This window comes from Peromyscus leucopus, chromosome 2 (assembly GCF_004664715.2).
Source record: "Peromyscus leucopus breed LL Stock chromosome 2, UCI_PerLeu_2.1, whole genome shotgun sequence".
Lineage (NCBI taxonomy): Eukaryota > Metazoa > Chordata > Mammalia > Rodentia > Cricetidae > Peromyscus > Peromyscus leucopus.
Genome location: NC_051064.1, coordinates 21,224,646 through 21,240,387, shown reverse-complemented (window position 1 = coordinate 21,240,387; position 15,742 = coordinate 21,224,646). Strand labels below are relative to the sequence as shown.

Here is a 15,742-nt window from a genome sequence, read left to right as displayed (position 1 = left end):
ACACCAGACTCCGGCCTTTGAATTCATTTTCACCAGCAACTTGAGCTAGGGGCTTAGACCGCAGCCTCCCACACAGCTGCATCCTGTTTGTTCTTCCGGCTTCTAGCACCGAGCAGCAGGTATTGCTTTCCTCAGCTCCCCAGGCTGCAGCCAGCCAATGTGACACTAACCAGCCTCTGGTCATCTAATAAATCACACTCTAATCATATGTATATTCTATTGGTTGTGTTCCTTTGCAGACTGCCAAGACCAATCAAGAGCTACAGAGATTTCTATTTATTTCCATTGGAGAACATCAACTTGTTATTTTCTCTTTTGAGTTCAATACTCTGTCACAGAAATTAATGGCTGGCAAGATCTCTACTGTTGCTTTAGGGGAAGGTTTTCTCCTCAGGGAACACAAAATAACTCTAGGAGTGGTTACTGAGCCGGCAGCCTGCAGGCCTGGGCCCAGCAGAGCCAGTACCCGAAAGTCTCACTCTGTCTCCTCCTCAAAAACATGCCTAAGGCACCCATGGAAAGAAAGAGGGTCTCACGTTGGCACAGAAACTATACTGTGGTAAGCATTAGCTTGTCCCCCAGAGCCCCCAGGAATCGGGGCTGACATAGGCTCCCATGCACAGTGGTTCACACAGGCATGGAAAAACTTTTAACTATATTATCCCAAGGAAAAAAGGACACAAAACTCAAACCTATTTACACTGAGTGCACGTGTGCTAGTCAGTTTTGTGGGTACAGCACATACCACTGACTGAGTGGCTTGTGAATAACAGAAATCTAGTTTTTATTTCTGGGCACTCAAGTCCCAGATCAAGGACTCAGAGGATTTGGTGTCTGCAGAAGAGCTATGTCATCACGGTGCTTTTCACCTGAAATCTCACAAAGACTGCACAGGGTAAGCAGGAGAACTGTAAGTGCCCAGCTTCATGATCGAATCTCTTTTCAAAATTCCTACTTCGGAATGCCTTCAACATGGGAATCAGGTTCAACATACGGACACAGCAAAGACACGGCATCCAGACCACGGCAGGGTGTGTCTGTGTGTGTCTGTGTATGTGTGTGTGTGGGGGGGGTACATAGTAAGAGAGTAAAAGAGACAATGTGCATCTTCTCCACAGTTGTCTGAGACACACAGAATTTTTTTTTTTAATTACAGCAGAAACTTGGACACAGACGGAGCAATGCCTACACATTTTTCAAGTCTCCTTTGAACTTCTTCTGTAGACTAGGCTGGCCTCGAACTCTCAAACTCACAGAGATCCACATGCCTCTGCATGGGATTAAAGGTGCAAGGCTTCTTTTGAAATATGATCTCTTTGGTCCTGAATTCATCCATTTGATAAAACCAGAAAGAGAAATTAAGTGATCTGTATATCTGAGCTGGTTTCTAGGAAGCCAGCCCATTTGGATGCATGTTGCTTCTTATAGCTATATGGATTTTTTAGCATAGAGGTCTGTCATTACAGGGCTACCTGGCTTCATAAACCTTAGATCTACACTACCTTTTGAGAAAACTCAGCTACCTTCATCTCTCTCCTCATCTACAAATAGACTTCGAATCTCAGGCACTTCTAATTGCAGTGTGCCAGGTCCGCTTCCGCCTAATGCTCCATCCGACCTGTCCCAGCAGCTTCCTCGAGGCTGCTCTACCCACCCAATAGCCCTTCCCAAAATCCAACTGTTTTCAAGTCCTCTTCTTTATGCTCTTCAAAACTGACTTCTGCAAAGTCTTTCTTTTGAAGCTAGGGTCACAGCAAAGTGGCATAAACCATGGGTTATATTTTTTGGATCCTCCCTCCAAAAAAAAAAAATCTTTCTTTTGAGGACAAACTGAAGCCAAACTCATTTTCACTATTCTCTTCACCAACTTTTCACTTCATGAAAAAAAGTCCATGCTTGTTAACTAGTCAGCTATTACAACAGGTCTTACAATGAACATGATGGTCTCTCCACACCCTGATCCACTCATAGTTCATTCTTTTAAATGTTCCTTTGCCTGCTCATATCTAAATAAGATGTGTACATTACTATTCTTGATTATGAATTATATACACTATCACTCACCTATGAGGGAAGCTTAGCCGCTTAAAAATTTGATGGCTTTCTCTTTTTCAACATGGTGATCATTAATTTCACAGATCTATCACACACCTGGGTAAATTCACATTCAGGTTTTATAATATTATGACAATGATGTATCATTCATACTTGAATTGTAATGATCACAATTCATTTTCCTTCGGTGGCTTAGTTTTCTAAAGTATGTGTCCAATCACTTTATTGTTTCTGAAAAAAGTAGCTATAACATCTCTTAATGCCACAGGTGAGTGTGCCTACTCCAATCACCTGAAACCCCAAAGGTGTCAAATTCTGGAGCTTTATGAGCAATGACAAGTAGAAAATAACATACCACACAACTTTGTTTCATGTGCAAAATTCTGCAAAGTATTGTATAAGGTTACCTTCGGCCTATGGGTGCAAGTGCATCTGAAGCACAAATGAACCCTGTGCTCCTGTCCCCAAGACATCTCATTATAACAACCCCAAAGCTGACTCTGAAACACTTCTATCTCCAGGCATTTGGGGTGCAGGATTCCACATTTTGTCAAAAACCTCATAGAATTCTTCCTTTTCCACGGTAATTATCCCACAGGCCACTTTCATGGTGTGAGCCACACCAGCTGCTGCCAGGCTTCTGAGTCCTTGCTTGACCTGGGGTCAGTGCTAGGCTGGTCATTATTCCTAGCCTACTGTTCTTGAGAGAACACACCACAGGTAAAACTGCATGCCTGAAAATATCTGAGGGTGTGCTGACCCTGATTCAAGGCTAGACTATGTACAATGTACAGTGTTTGGTAACTAATCATTTTTTGTCCTGGCATATAATTTTAACTGGGCAAAGATATGTTACATTTGTTTATGGTGTGGAATATTACTTACACTGTGTAAAGTTATGTTACATTTGTTTATGCTGTATTTGTTTAATTATGTAAAGATGTGCTGCTGTTTTACCTTGCCTGCCTAAGGCACCTGATTGGTCTAATAAAGAGCTAAATAGCCAACAGCTAGGCAGGGAAAAGCTAGGCGGGGCGGGCAGGGAAAGAGAATAAACAGGAGGAGAAATCTAGACATAGGAGAGAAGGCGGAGGACTGGAGAATGAAGGAGACGCCCAGGGCCGGCAGACAAGAGAAGCAGTGAAAGTAAGACGTGCAGAAGGAAAGAAAGTAAAAACGCCCCGAGGCAAAAGGTAGACAAATGGATTCATTTCAGTCAAAAGTACTAGCCAGAAAGGAACCTAAGGTAGGCCAAGCGTTCAAAACTAATAAGTCTCCGTGTCATGATTTGGAAGATGGTTGGTGGCCTAAAAAGAGAAAGCCTGGTGCATTTCTTTTTGTAGTTTTTCTTGTTATCCAATGTGATTGGAATCTCACTTTTACCTTAGAATGTTCACTTGGCAAAGGCTAAGTAGGTTCAGTGTGTATGATATGATAGTTTTTATTTGTATATTTCGTGAAGATTGTCTTGTCCACAATCCTTCCATGACCACATCCTTCCCCATCCATTCTGCATGCTACAACACATCGAGTTGCTCCCCTTGTGACTCAAGAGTTTGTGCCACTGGACCAACACCTCCCTACTCTCTCTTCTCCCAGCTCATGACAACCACTGAGTGTCCAATTCTTTGCTATTCTCGTTTTGACTTCCAGAGTTCACATATACGATCACACAGAATTTATTTTTCTACGCCTGCCTTTTAAACCCTTCAGGACCACTGATGTTGTTGCAAATGGAAATGGCTCCTTTTCAAAGGCCAAGCAGTGTTCTCCTGGGCATATTTACCAAGTCATTATGTTGGTAGATAGGCAGAGTATTGTTGTATGTTGGAATATTGTGAATAATACTACAATGGCTTGGGGTAGACGTAGTGGGGAGGCTCAGATGCAGATATCTCTTTCTCTGGATTATATCCCCAAAAGCATGATGGCTGCCTCATATCATAGTGCTCTAAGTTGTTTTGTGAAAAAGTCTCCCACTGTTTTCCATGACAGCGATACCAACTTATTTCCCACCATCGATGCCTGAGAAAGTTTTTGCCTCCTTGCCAGCACTTGTTCTCATTTATCAGGCGTGACGCAACGTGTCACTGAGGTTTTGCTTTTTCTTCCCTTTGACTAATGATGTTGCCCACTTTTCACACACCTGTTGGTCATTTGTACACATTCTTCGGAAGAATGTCCTAACCACTCTAAATCAGAATATTTGCCTTGGAGGTGCACCGAGTCCTCATATATTTTATATGTGAAATTTTCATTATACGTTGACTTTGCAAGTACGTTTTCACGTTCTGTGAAAAGGTTGCCTTTTCCTTTTATTGATTGCTTCCACTATGCGGAAGTTTAATGCGATCCCATTGCTCCAGTTTGGGCTTTTTGGGCCTCTTGCTTTTGAAGTCATACCAGGATATCAGTGCAAAGACCAAGGTCTTTTTTATAATTTAAAAGCATCCCTGCCTTATGCTGTTTTAGTGCTCCTCTTGGACACCTGATGCCTTTTAGGCATACACCACCATCTCCATCTCCATCTCCTCTTCTTCCTCCTCCCCATCCCTCCCCCCTCTCTTCCTTGTTTCTCAGATAGACTGCTTACTTTGCAAATTTCATTCTGCCACCTATCAATCAGCTGTGATTCTGGGGCACTTACTTACTGCCCCAGGGTCTTCATTTTAAAAGCTTCTTTCAAAAGTCTCTGAGAAGACTATGGGGAGGGACAACTGGCACTAAGGGCCCTTTGAAAAGCCACATGGAAACCTCCTATCTTGTCCTCTCACTGGGTCCCCACATGGTCTGTCTTCTGAAGGCATGCACCTCTGGGTTACATTCCATCCTCTGAGAAAGGCTCCATTTAGACTGGGTTAGGGCCCTCCTCAATGGCCTGTTCTTAATTGACTCGCCTCTCTAAGGGTCCTACCTTCAAATATCATTACATTGGGAGGTACTTTTGGTTAGCACTTCAACACATGAATTGGGGAGAGAGATGTAATTCAGCCACCACAGTGAAACACGTTCAAGTTAGAACCTGCTCTAGCCGGGAAAGCAAAGAGCAGATGCGGGACCCTAGATAACTCCGCATCAACAAGAGGATGAATACATTGTTACAAATAAAAGTCATGGAGGAAGGGGGGAGAAGTTATATTTTGCAGTGTGTGTTGATGCACACCCTTAATCCTACTACTGCAAAGGTAGGAGCAGGCATATTTCTGAGTTCCAGGCCAGCCTGGTCTACATAGTGAGATCCTTCTCTAGAAAAAAGAAAAGTTATGTTTTTGTTTTTGTTTTTTTGTTTTTTTTTTTTTGGTTTTTCGAGACAGGGTTTCTCTTGTGTAGCTTTGCGCCTTTCCTGGAATTCACTTGGTAGTCCAGGCTGGCCTCGAACTCACAGAGATCCGCCTGTCTCTGCCTCCCGAGTGCTGGGATTAAAGGCGTGCGCCACCACTGCCTGGCGAAAAGTTATGTTTTTAATCCGCAGAAAAACATAATACAAGAACTCACAGAGCTCAGAGTAACTGTTTGGAAAAACTGAAAAAGCAGAGAGCTGAGAAAGTTCTTGTGGTCTCAGGTACTTTGACAGGTTCTAGTAGTAAATTAAAAGAAGTGGTCAAAGGGATGGGTAGGCATCTGTGCATTTAGCTGAAGTTAGAAAAAATTGATAACCATGGCACACTCATATATTATAGACCAAAACTTACTTAACTTTCTAGGAATATGCTTATTAGGAATATTAGGAATTACATAACTTATTCTGCAGTGGCGATTACCTTATTTTAGGAGTTATATGCCTTTTCTGAGATAAAAGCAATTGTCTTAAATCTTAGCATGCTAAGCCCTCAGCAATGATGTGCCAGGCTTTAGAAACAGCATCAACATGGAGGCATTGCACCCCGCCCCCGCTCCCGGGCTGGGGAGAACAGAGCTGAGGTAATAGAATGGACCATAGGCCACAGAGTGAGGATAGAGTCTCACAGTGAATTCTCTGTGCAATGATTTTAATAAAACCTCTGCAGATCAAAGAAACAATTTCCTGCTGGCCCTAATGCATTCTGACCAGCTCTCTGTTTTTCTAAGCTTGAATATAAAGATAAAAGAGAACAGCTATCATTTCTTATTGTGAAAATAAATCAAGACCACTCAAACGAAAACGGCAGAAGTTGCTTTTTCTGAGTTAGCAGAGAGTCAGACCGTGGAAGATACGACCAGCAAGGTGCCTTCTTGGCCTCTTCTGGTTAAGTTGGAGCCATGGACAGGAAAGTGTTATTCGTAAATCAGACTCCCACCATTTGGGCTAACATTACAGAAGTCACTGTCCAGCTTTCTGAATTGTCACTAGAGACAGGAGTGCAGCCTTCTGCAAGCCTAATTTATACTCAGCTGCTGTCCTTGGTTGGTTATTTTAGTGAAGTCGGTTTGCCAGGCAGGCTCCCGAAGGCCCTAGGGTCACAGTTTTATTGTTGTTTGGTCTTTGGACCTTTGCATTTGCCAGAAGAAATATCCCTAGCTGAGGGCTCCAGGAACTTAGAAGTGACCCATAAACAAATGCATGGGCACATGCACACTTCAGACACTGATCTGCACATGTGCACGTGAAGCCACAGACCAGGAACTACTGGGTGAAAGCATTTTTAAGCCTAAATGGACTATGAACCATAGACAATCATTCAGAAATATCAAACACTGCACTGCGAGTTCCTCAAAAGCTTTGGCAATAAAGCCAATTTGTTTTCTATGTTGACAAATATTGAAAACTCACTTATTTTACTTTGAGAAAGAAAAATGGCTTTTCAGCTTAACTCAACAGAGTATGTGGTATTTTGTTCTTTGTCATACTTGGTTTATAGATGATGATCTTAAAAAGGCCATTAGAAGCAGCTTTTACTAAAGAGAACAGATTTCTCACTTGGGCCTACAAAGTGAATGAGGCAGGATGAAAGCCAGGCTGTCTCCTTAACACCGGGCCACAGCTTACCCCTCAACATAGGCATGTAAATCACCCAAGAAGTGTCTATCCAAAGCTCACGTAAGGACTCTGAGGATAAACTTGGAAACCTGGACCCCCTTTCTGTTCTTCTTCCCAGTGAGTACAGATTAAATCTCTGCATCTCACTCCTACTTGACTCTTCAGTTGGGGTATTAGGAGCTACGGTTAAGCCTAGTCCTAGACTTTAGGAGGCAGGCCTCTTCCCTACAGCTCTCTGTCTCAGCATCTAAACGGCACACAGGAACATCTGAGGGGGTGGGTTTCCTTGTTTTGAGTCTGAACAAAACCTTGCAGGAGAGGAGAAACTGATGCAATTATTTTAAATTTAGAGAGAAGCAGTCTCAACTGGATGCCGGTACTTGCCCAGTGTGCGAACAGACTGCAAACACGTGCCCGCCTGCAACAGTGGGGTCCTCCTGCAAGGTCCCCTTTAAGCACACAGGCCTCAGTCACTCATTCACCTCAGCTCGGTTTTATTGCATTTGCAGTGAAGATATCACCGAAGTCCAAAAAGTTTGAAGTGTGCCTTAAAACAGTAAGACTCAACTATTATGTAAATCTTAAGGAATTGCTTTGGATGCTTCTTTACAGCTCAGCACTGATTTTTATGTAAAATTACTAATCCTCTTAATTTGTAGCTTAATTCCACAGTACATCTGACATCTTTTGCTTCCTCAGTCCATTTCATTTCAAAGTTCAAGTTCACTGAAAACATTCAAATACTTAATCACAGAGAAAGAACTGTTGAAGCCCTACCATAATAATTACTGGTTAATTCCTCTTTTTGTCCAGGTGAAGTCATTCATACACAATGGAACTCTTAAAAAGAGCAGCATCTAAGGGAACTGGATAAGAGTGACGCTCTAATCAATCACTCTTTTGCACTCCCCTGGCCTCGTGCTGCTGGGACCTTCTCCAGCTGAAATAAAACCACAGTGTGAGGGAAGGCGGCTTCTCCCACATGCTGTTTGCTTGTGACATCAGAGCAGCCAGCCTGAGAGGCTCAGGGACAATGCAGGAATTTGTTTTTTTCTCCTAGTGCCCAATGCAAGGAGGTAAGCATCAGAGGAAAGAAATACCGGCAGACACTTCAACCTCTGGGTTTTGAATGTGCTACAATGACTTCTATGCATAGGTGTTTGCATCTAAACTGGCCACAGACTAGCGCTGCTGATCAAAATGCTAACCTCGGGAGAGCGGAGTTCTCAAGGTGTGATGGTTCTTCTTATACAATTAATAATTTCTGTTTTCAACCTTCCATTTCTTCAATCAACTTCTAAGTTAACTATCTCCCAGGAACTCGGCACTCTGGTATTTGTGAATTGATACAACCACCTACCTACTGTTTCTGAAAATAGACCCCAAAGAGAAAGTACCACTGCACCACTTTTCTGTTTCTTCCGTCTTGGTTTATAACCTCGGTGCCAGAGCTGCTCAATTATAAGCTGCACAAGGAAGGGGAATGGCAAGAACTTGACAAAGCTTCACTCAGCCTCATCCCACAGCATCAATATAGATTATTCAGCTATCCTCCACATCCCAAAACCTCACTCTCTGCCTCTGGGCACATTGAGCATCCTGAATGAAGACATACTGGGAGATAATGCAAGTCACTCAAGGGATGTACACACACTCTAAGAAATTATTTTGACACTCGGGAGGTAGAGGCAGGCAGATCTCTGTGAGTTCGAGGCCAGCCTGGTCTATAGAGGAAGATCCAGGAAAGGCTCCAAAGCTACACAGAGAAACCCTGTCTCAAAAAAATAAAACAAAAAAAAAAAGAAAGGAAGAAAGGGAGGGAGGGAGGGAGGGGGAGAAAGAGAGAGAGAGAGAGAGAGAGAGAGAGAGAGAGGGAGGGAGGGAGGGAGGGAGGGAGGGAGGGAGGGAGGGAGGGAGGAAGGAAGGAAGGAAGGAAGGAAGGAAGGAAGGAAGGAAGGAAGGAAGGAAGGAAGGAAGAGAAAAATTATTTTGAAAGCATTTTGTTCAAATGTCACAGCCACCATACCTGGAAGGTTTCCATTTCAAGATATCAGTGACTGGACAATGACCCAGATTTTGCTGGAATTTGGAAATGGAAGACTATCTTGGTGTGTGTTTGGCGACTAAATAGTGATGAACCCTGTGGTTCCTCAGCATTCAGTCATTACTGGTGGCAGTTGCCCTGAAATGGCTTTCTTTATAAAAGGTCATTTGATGTGTGATACTAATATTGTTGCAAGTTAAGGTAGCAAAGTAAAATAGCATCCCATAGAACTGAGCTGCCAGATGTCACCCACGCTGAGATTCCATGCTGCTGGACTCCCAGATGGACACCCATGATGCAGGATGTCCTGTATGCTGCAAATATGTGTTGCTCTTATTGGTTGATGAATAAGGCTGCTTTGGCCTATGGCAGGACAGAATATAGCTAGGCAGGAAAGCCAAACTGAATACAAAGAGAAAGAAAGGCAGAGTCCGAGAGGCCATCCAGCTGCCCAAGGAACAAGATGCCAGCAGATTAGTAACACCACAGCCACGTAGCAAAATATAGATTAACAGAAATGGGAAAATTTGTTGTAAGAGCTAGTTAGTAATAAGCCTGAACAATAGGATAAGCATTTATAAATAATATTAAGCTTCTGAGTGATTATTTAAAGCGTCCGCCGGATGGGGTGGGACAGAGAAAGGCCTCTGACTACACACCCAGGCTCTGCTTCACTTCTTAAATAAAGCTGAGCTTGAATCAGGCAAGTGCTGAAACCCAGAAGCTCAGTTAAATGCAATTATGAAATAAATACTTGGAGAAGAAAAAAAGAACATATGACCTAAGAGCAAACTCCAATAACTCTGAAGGCCATTGTAGGGCACAAGGGAGGACATTGACTTCAGAGTAAAGATGCCTGGACTAAAGTCCCAGTCCTGATATCATTAAAGACGGAATAACTTAAGCAAGTGTCTTAACTTTTCTCATCTTTATTTCACTCATATCTAAGTGGGTAATAACTTTTTAGAGCTGCTGTAAAGATTAGATTAGAGATATTACATAAAAGGGCTCAGCACATTGATGGCTGGTAGAAAGCATTCAGTGGCTGTTAATTATTACATTATTATTCAAATAATAAAGGATACTTCAAAATTAATTTTACAGTTATAGAAATTCACAAAATCATGTAATTAAAATTACATCCATCACAATAACAATAACTAATGCTTATTCAGCACGCCTGCTTATTAAGTCTTCAGAACACAGGTAGAATCAACACCATGCATTTTGCAGATAACCAAACGGAAATACAGAGGCCAGAGTCAGTGTCACACAGCTAGTGGAGTGACTGGAACATCTAAGCAGGCAGTGTGGTTGTGGAGTGCACGCTTTAAACTACGGCACCATTTTGCTTTGATGATGATGGTTAGGTCCTTCATCATTCTGCAGACACCTGCTTTCTTTGTGTTTGAACTACTACACACTATTACAATGTTACGTGTTTTAAACAGATTATTCAGCTCTACTTCACATCCCACACAATTTACTGTTAGCTTTTGTAATTCAGTGGGGTTTAGTATTTCCTATTCTCATCTGAAGTGTTCAAGCTTTCAGTTTCTCCATATATACACCAACACTTGTTAAAGTCTTTTTTTTAGCCTAGTGGATGTTAACACATTATTTAAAATCTTAATACAAGCACGGTTTTAGTAACGTACTGATAGAATGGTGCCTTTTCTGCTATATGAAGACCCAGTGAGGAGGCGCCATCTGTGAACCAGGAAGCAAGCTCTTACCAGACACCATCTACTGCTGTCTTCAGCTTAGACTTCCCAGACATAAGAGTCTTGAAAACTAAATCCATGCTGTTGCTGTTAAGACATTCTGTTTGTGGGATTTTGTTACAGCATGGACCAAGACACTGGCTAAAACCATCTGTAGAAAGGCACAGAAAGCAGTTCACATGGTATACAAATTTTTACAATGAATATTAATATAGTTGGGTATAGACCACAAAGTGAGAAGTCTATTTGGGTAGTATAACTTTAGTCAACATTTTCATAGCAGATAAACCAAAAAAGTGAAGGTAGCTTTAAAAATTAATGACAAAAATGAAAGAAAAAAATAGAGAAAAAAATCTAGGCATTCATGCACATGCCAGAGACACCAAGGACACCAAGCACTGTGGGCTGCCTTTCCCAACAGTCCCTGCATCTACACCCACCTCCACCCCCTTTCCCAACAGTACCCTGCATCTACACCTACCTCCACCCCCCCTTTCCCAACAGTACCCTGCATCTACTCACCTCCACCCCCCTTTCCCAACAGTCCCTGCATCTACACCCACCTCCACCCCCCTTTCCCAACAGTACCCTGCATCTACACTTACCTCCACCCACTTCCCCAACAGTACCCTGTATCTACTCACCTCCAGCCCCCTTTCCCAACAGTACCCTGCATCTACTCACCTCCAGCCCCCTTTCCCAACAGTACCCTGTATCTACTCACCTCCACCCCCCTTCCCCAATAGTACCCTGCATCTACCCTCCCACCCCGACCCCACCCCCGCCTCCAGGTAAGCCACTCCCTTCAGAGGAAAACCCCTGAGGTGTCTCTGTTGGCTTGAGGACAATGTCACAGTCACAGGCTACTGTCCTGGGTTGGTGGTGAAGCCTACTCTCTCTCCTCCAGGAAGTCTGCTGCCAGCAACCTAGTGTCTCAGGCTCCTAGTAACTGTGAGTACCCCTGTAGCAGTGCTCATCAAAAAAGGAGGGGTCTGCCGGAAGTCTCCAGTGCTTGTGTGGTGGCCCAAGGCATTTTAACTCTTCCCAGCTCCAGTCCCAGTGCTGCTGGTGGCTATTTCACAGCCAGCGCGGAGCTGGCCAGAGAGGAAGTGTAAGGAGAGAAACCTTATTCCACCGATGACATCTGTTCTCAGACCGAGCTTTCAGTATGAGAATCAATCAGGCTCCCCCTTGCTGAAGCAATCATTGGGTTTCATTTCTGTTCCTTGAATTTGAAAACACCCTGAAAGCTACAGCAGGTAACCCGGCTTCCAAGAGTCCAGGAAATGTGAATGATGCAGGAGAATCAGCAGAGCCCGGCATGTGCTCCGAGAGAGGGACTCTTACAAGGAAAATTAACATGGCAGCTCACACTAAGAGCTGCAGATTCATCAAGGTCTTCTTGTATTCCTTCTGCTTGGATGTGGACATCCTAAAAGAATCTGCATACATCATTGCCTGACTGTTTTCCAATCTACAAAGTGCAAAGAGCCTGAGGGGGAAAGCTGACCAGGGTGCATGTTATAAATATGCAGTTATAAGAGTAAGAACAGTCAAACATGGCCTGTTTCATAAGTACATTGAGCATGCTGAAGCTCTTCCTCCCAAGCAGATGAAATTCATCATTAGTCAATCTCAAAGGCATTGCATTCTAGGTGCTTTTTACACAAAAATGTGACTAATTTAAAACACATCTTCTACAAACTGCTGAGGCCAAAACAGGGAAGCCCATCTGACCAATAACGTAAGTTTTTTTTTTCCATTTGAAATATAAAACATAGAAACTGTTAGTAAATCAATTTAATTTGTCATGGGTGAGACAGTTAGGAATAAGGTTTCTTGGCCTTACACTTCCTCCCTATTCTCATTTTATTAATGTGCCTATGAATACACTTAACCTAAAATAAACATAAGCTCACCAATCTCTACCAAAATCACACATCATCTTTAAATTTAGATTTAATCTACTGATGTAAAACATTCCCATGTTTTATAGCTATTAAGTTGTTAAAGTCAGCCGGGCGGTGGTGGCGCACGCCTTTAATCCCAGCACTCGGGAGGCAGAGGCAGGTGGATCTCTGTGAGTTCGAGGCCAGCCTGGGCTACCAAGTGAGTTCCAGGAAAAGGTGCAAAGCTACACAGAGAAACGCTGTCTCGAAAAACCAAGTTGTTAAAGTCACCTGGAAGGAGGGATCCCTACTTGAAGAGTTGCCTTTATCAGATTGGCCCTTGGGCATATGGGTGGGAGCATTTTTTTTTAATTAATGATTTATGGAGGAGGATCCAGACCACTGTGGGCAGTCTCACCCTTGGAGAGGTGGTCCTGGGATGTATAATAAAGTGGGTTGAGCAGCCGTGAAGAGCAACCCAAAAAGCAGCACATCTCCATGGTCTCTGCTTCATTTTCTACCTCCACGTCCCTGCCTTGAGTCCTGCCCTGGCTTCCCTTGATGATGGACTGTAACTACAAGCCGAAACAGCCCTTCCCTCCCAAGTGGGTTTTGGTCACAGTTATAGAAAGCAGAGTAGGACAGGAATTGATACCAAGGACATGGGGTACTGTTGTGATGAATGTGACCATGTTGTTTTGGGAAAGACTGTGAAAAGATTTTAGAGCTTTGGGTTAGAAGAGGTCTGTACATGTTCAAAGTTTAACCAGCTTGCATTGGGTGCTTGAAAGGCAGAAATGTTGAAAGAGGTACAGATGATGGAGGCCTGGCTCAAGAAACTTCAACTAGAAGAAGATTATTTACTAGAAATAAAATACCATAAATAAAATAAAATAAAGGTGTGGTTGTGCACACCTTTAATCCCAGCACTCAGGAGGTAGGGGCAGGTGGATCTCTGTAAGTTCAAGGCTACAAAGCAAGTTCCAGGACAGCCAGGGTTGTTACACAGAAAAAACCCTGTCTAGAAAAACAGACAAACAAAAAAGAAAGAAAGAAAACACCTTTTCTCTAACATCCCTTCCACAACGTGTGGCTTCAGCAAGAAGCAGGCTGAGTGGGCTGCTGCGGAGCTAACACTCACCTTCACCAGCTCCGTGTAGCCAGTCTCCCTGGGTGTCCACCACGGCTGAGCCTTTAGGCCATTCACATTGTAGAGGGAACGCTGCCAGACAGAGGCGAAGTGTCCTCTCTGGTGCCCAAGCTCATACCACTTATAAGCCTGAAAGACAGAAAGGCTGCTTCACACTGCTCTTTTGGAGGAAACATTTTTATTTCGAAATTGAAGGAAGTACCATAAGCTAATTCAGATGTTCCTTGAGTTGTGGTGGGGCCATCTTGCAGACCCATTGTAGATACTCTACAGTGAAAACCTCCTTCCCTACTGCACAGCATATCCCTCTTCTGCACCAGAGCTGCTGCAGAGGGCCCTTTGGTTCTCCTGGACAGATGACTGACAGGGCCATAGCTCACCGCCACGGCTCAGCATCATGGACAGAATGGTGCTATATATTGCTGCCCTGGGAAGAGCTCAAAAGCCAAAATTTGAAGTGTGTTTTTTACTGAATACAGACTGCTTTCACACTCTACAGAACTGAAAAGCCTGAAAAACTTATGGCCGATCTTAACTCAGGGACTATCTGTACTTTGAGATAATTAAATACGGATCTTACCTGATAAGACCTGGTGAAATTTCTGTGGTTTAACTGAGCTTCTATAAGCTGTTGGGACAAGTGAACACTAGAGGTTCATTTCCACTCTCAGGCTGTCAGCTCTGGATTCTGGATTCATGCCCCGCCTATTTTGGTTTCCACACATCTAAGCCAGTTTAGAACTAATTTGTTGAGTAGACACATAACTTAGGATGCCAAAGGAGGCCATGCTTGTATTTAGCTTTCATTTTGTATGTTTTACTTTTATATTTTCTTTATAAGGGATGGATTATGACTTGAATGATTTCAAATACACTTGCTATTCACTGAATTGGGCTGCTACGATCTAAAGTAATTTCTTTTCATAGTAACTTTCTTTGATGTCCTATGGTGACAGAATAGATAAAAAGGAAATATTATTGAGTTGGCAATAAATAGTATGATAGCCCATATCAGATGCTTTAATAGGAAACTTTCATTCATAGTGTGCTACGTTTTCTGCAATAAGGGACAGCACTCATGGCTTCAGGTTGGCTCTGGTGATACAACTGGCATCTAAGACCAGCTTCTTCATGGACAGCTGGCAGCAGACTCTTGCTCCATATGGCTGGTCCAAATGAGGCCCTGCCACATGTCCCCAAGTGGCCCTCCCCCAGGCTGCCTGCCCACGTGCCCACTGTCTTTGGAGAGGAGTTTCTAGTGGCCCACTGGATTATATCTCCACCATTAATACATCTGGTCAAAGGCTTGCTCTTCTGAGAACTGACTTTTTAAAAATGTGTGTCCCTGCCCACCTCATATACAGTGTCTCTTCACCTAGACCAGGGTAGCCTCAACCTTGGAATCCTCTTGCCTTATCTTCCCGATTGCTGAGATTATAAGCCTGTGCGACCATCATACCTGGTTAAATATGCATGCTTTGATCAATAAAAAGAAGCATTTAATGGTAGCTCCAATACCTTCTTTGTAAAACTCCAGATACAGAAATTTAAACTTAGAAACTATTAACTTCTGTTTTTAATTTTATTATATGAAAAAAAAACTTGGAAATAAATAAAATCATATTTTAGTTAGTGTATGAAACTGTTAACTTGAACATGTTTAACAATTATGTTTCAAACTTTTCTTGCTTAGCACTGTAGATCAATGGCCCTCCTGTTTTCTACAACACTCCATTATTTGCCTTTTACATAAGTGACCTCGTCAGATCTTTCTAACAGCCCCAAACATCTCCATTCTATAAAGGTGAAACTGAGGGTTTTAATGGCTCAATTCAATACGAGTCTCCTCAAAACAAGTTAAAAACACTCTCTTTGTATCACTTTTTGAAACCATCAAAAAGAATCTTTTTTAATTACCTTTCT

The 15,742-nt window shown here is 42.9% G+C and overlaps 1 protein-coding gene across 17 annotated transcripts in view; it reads right to left on the bottom strand.

Moving 5' to 3' along the window:
* Asph (aspartate beta-hydroxylase) overlaps nucleotides 1-15,742 on the bottom strand; it is a 340,882-nt gene that overhangs the window by 144,977 nt on the left and 180,163 nt on the right. For all 17 annotated transcript variants that reach the window (XM_037202420.1, XM_037202409.1, XM_037202410.1 and 14 more), the window contains one exon: nucleotides 13,811-13,948. In XM_037202420.1, the coding sequence (XP_037058315.1) occupies nucleotides 13,811-13,948 (138 nt within the window). The remainder of the gene's footprint in view (nucleotides 1-13,810; nucleotides 13,949-15,742) is intronic.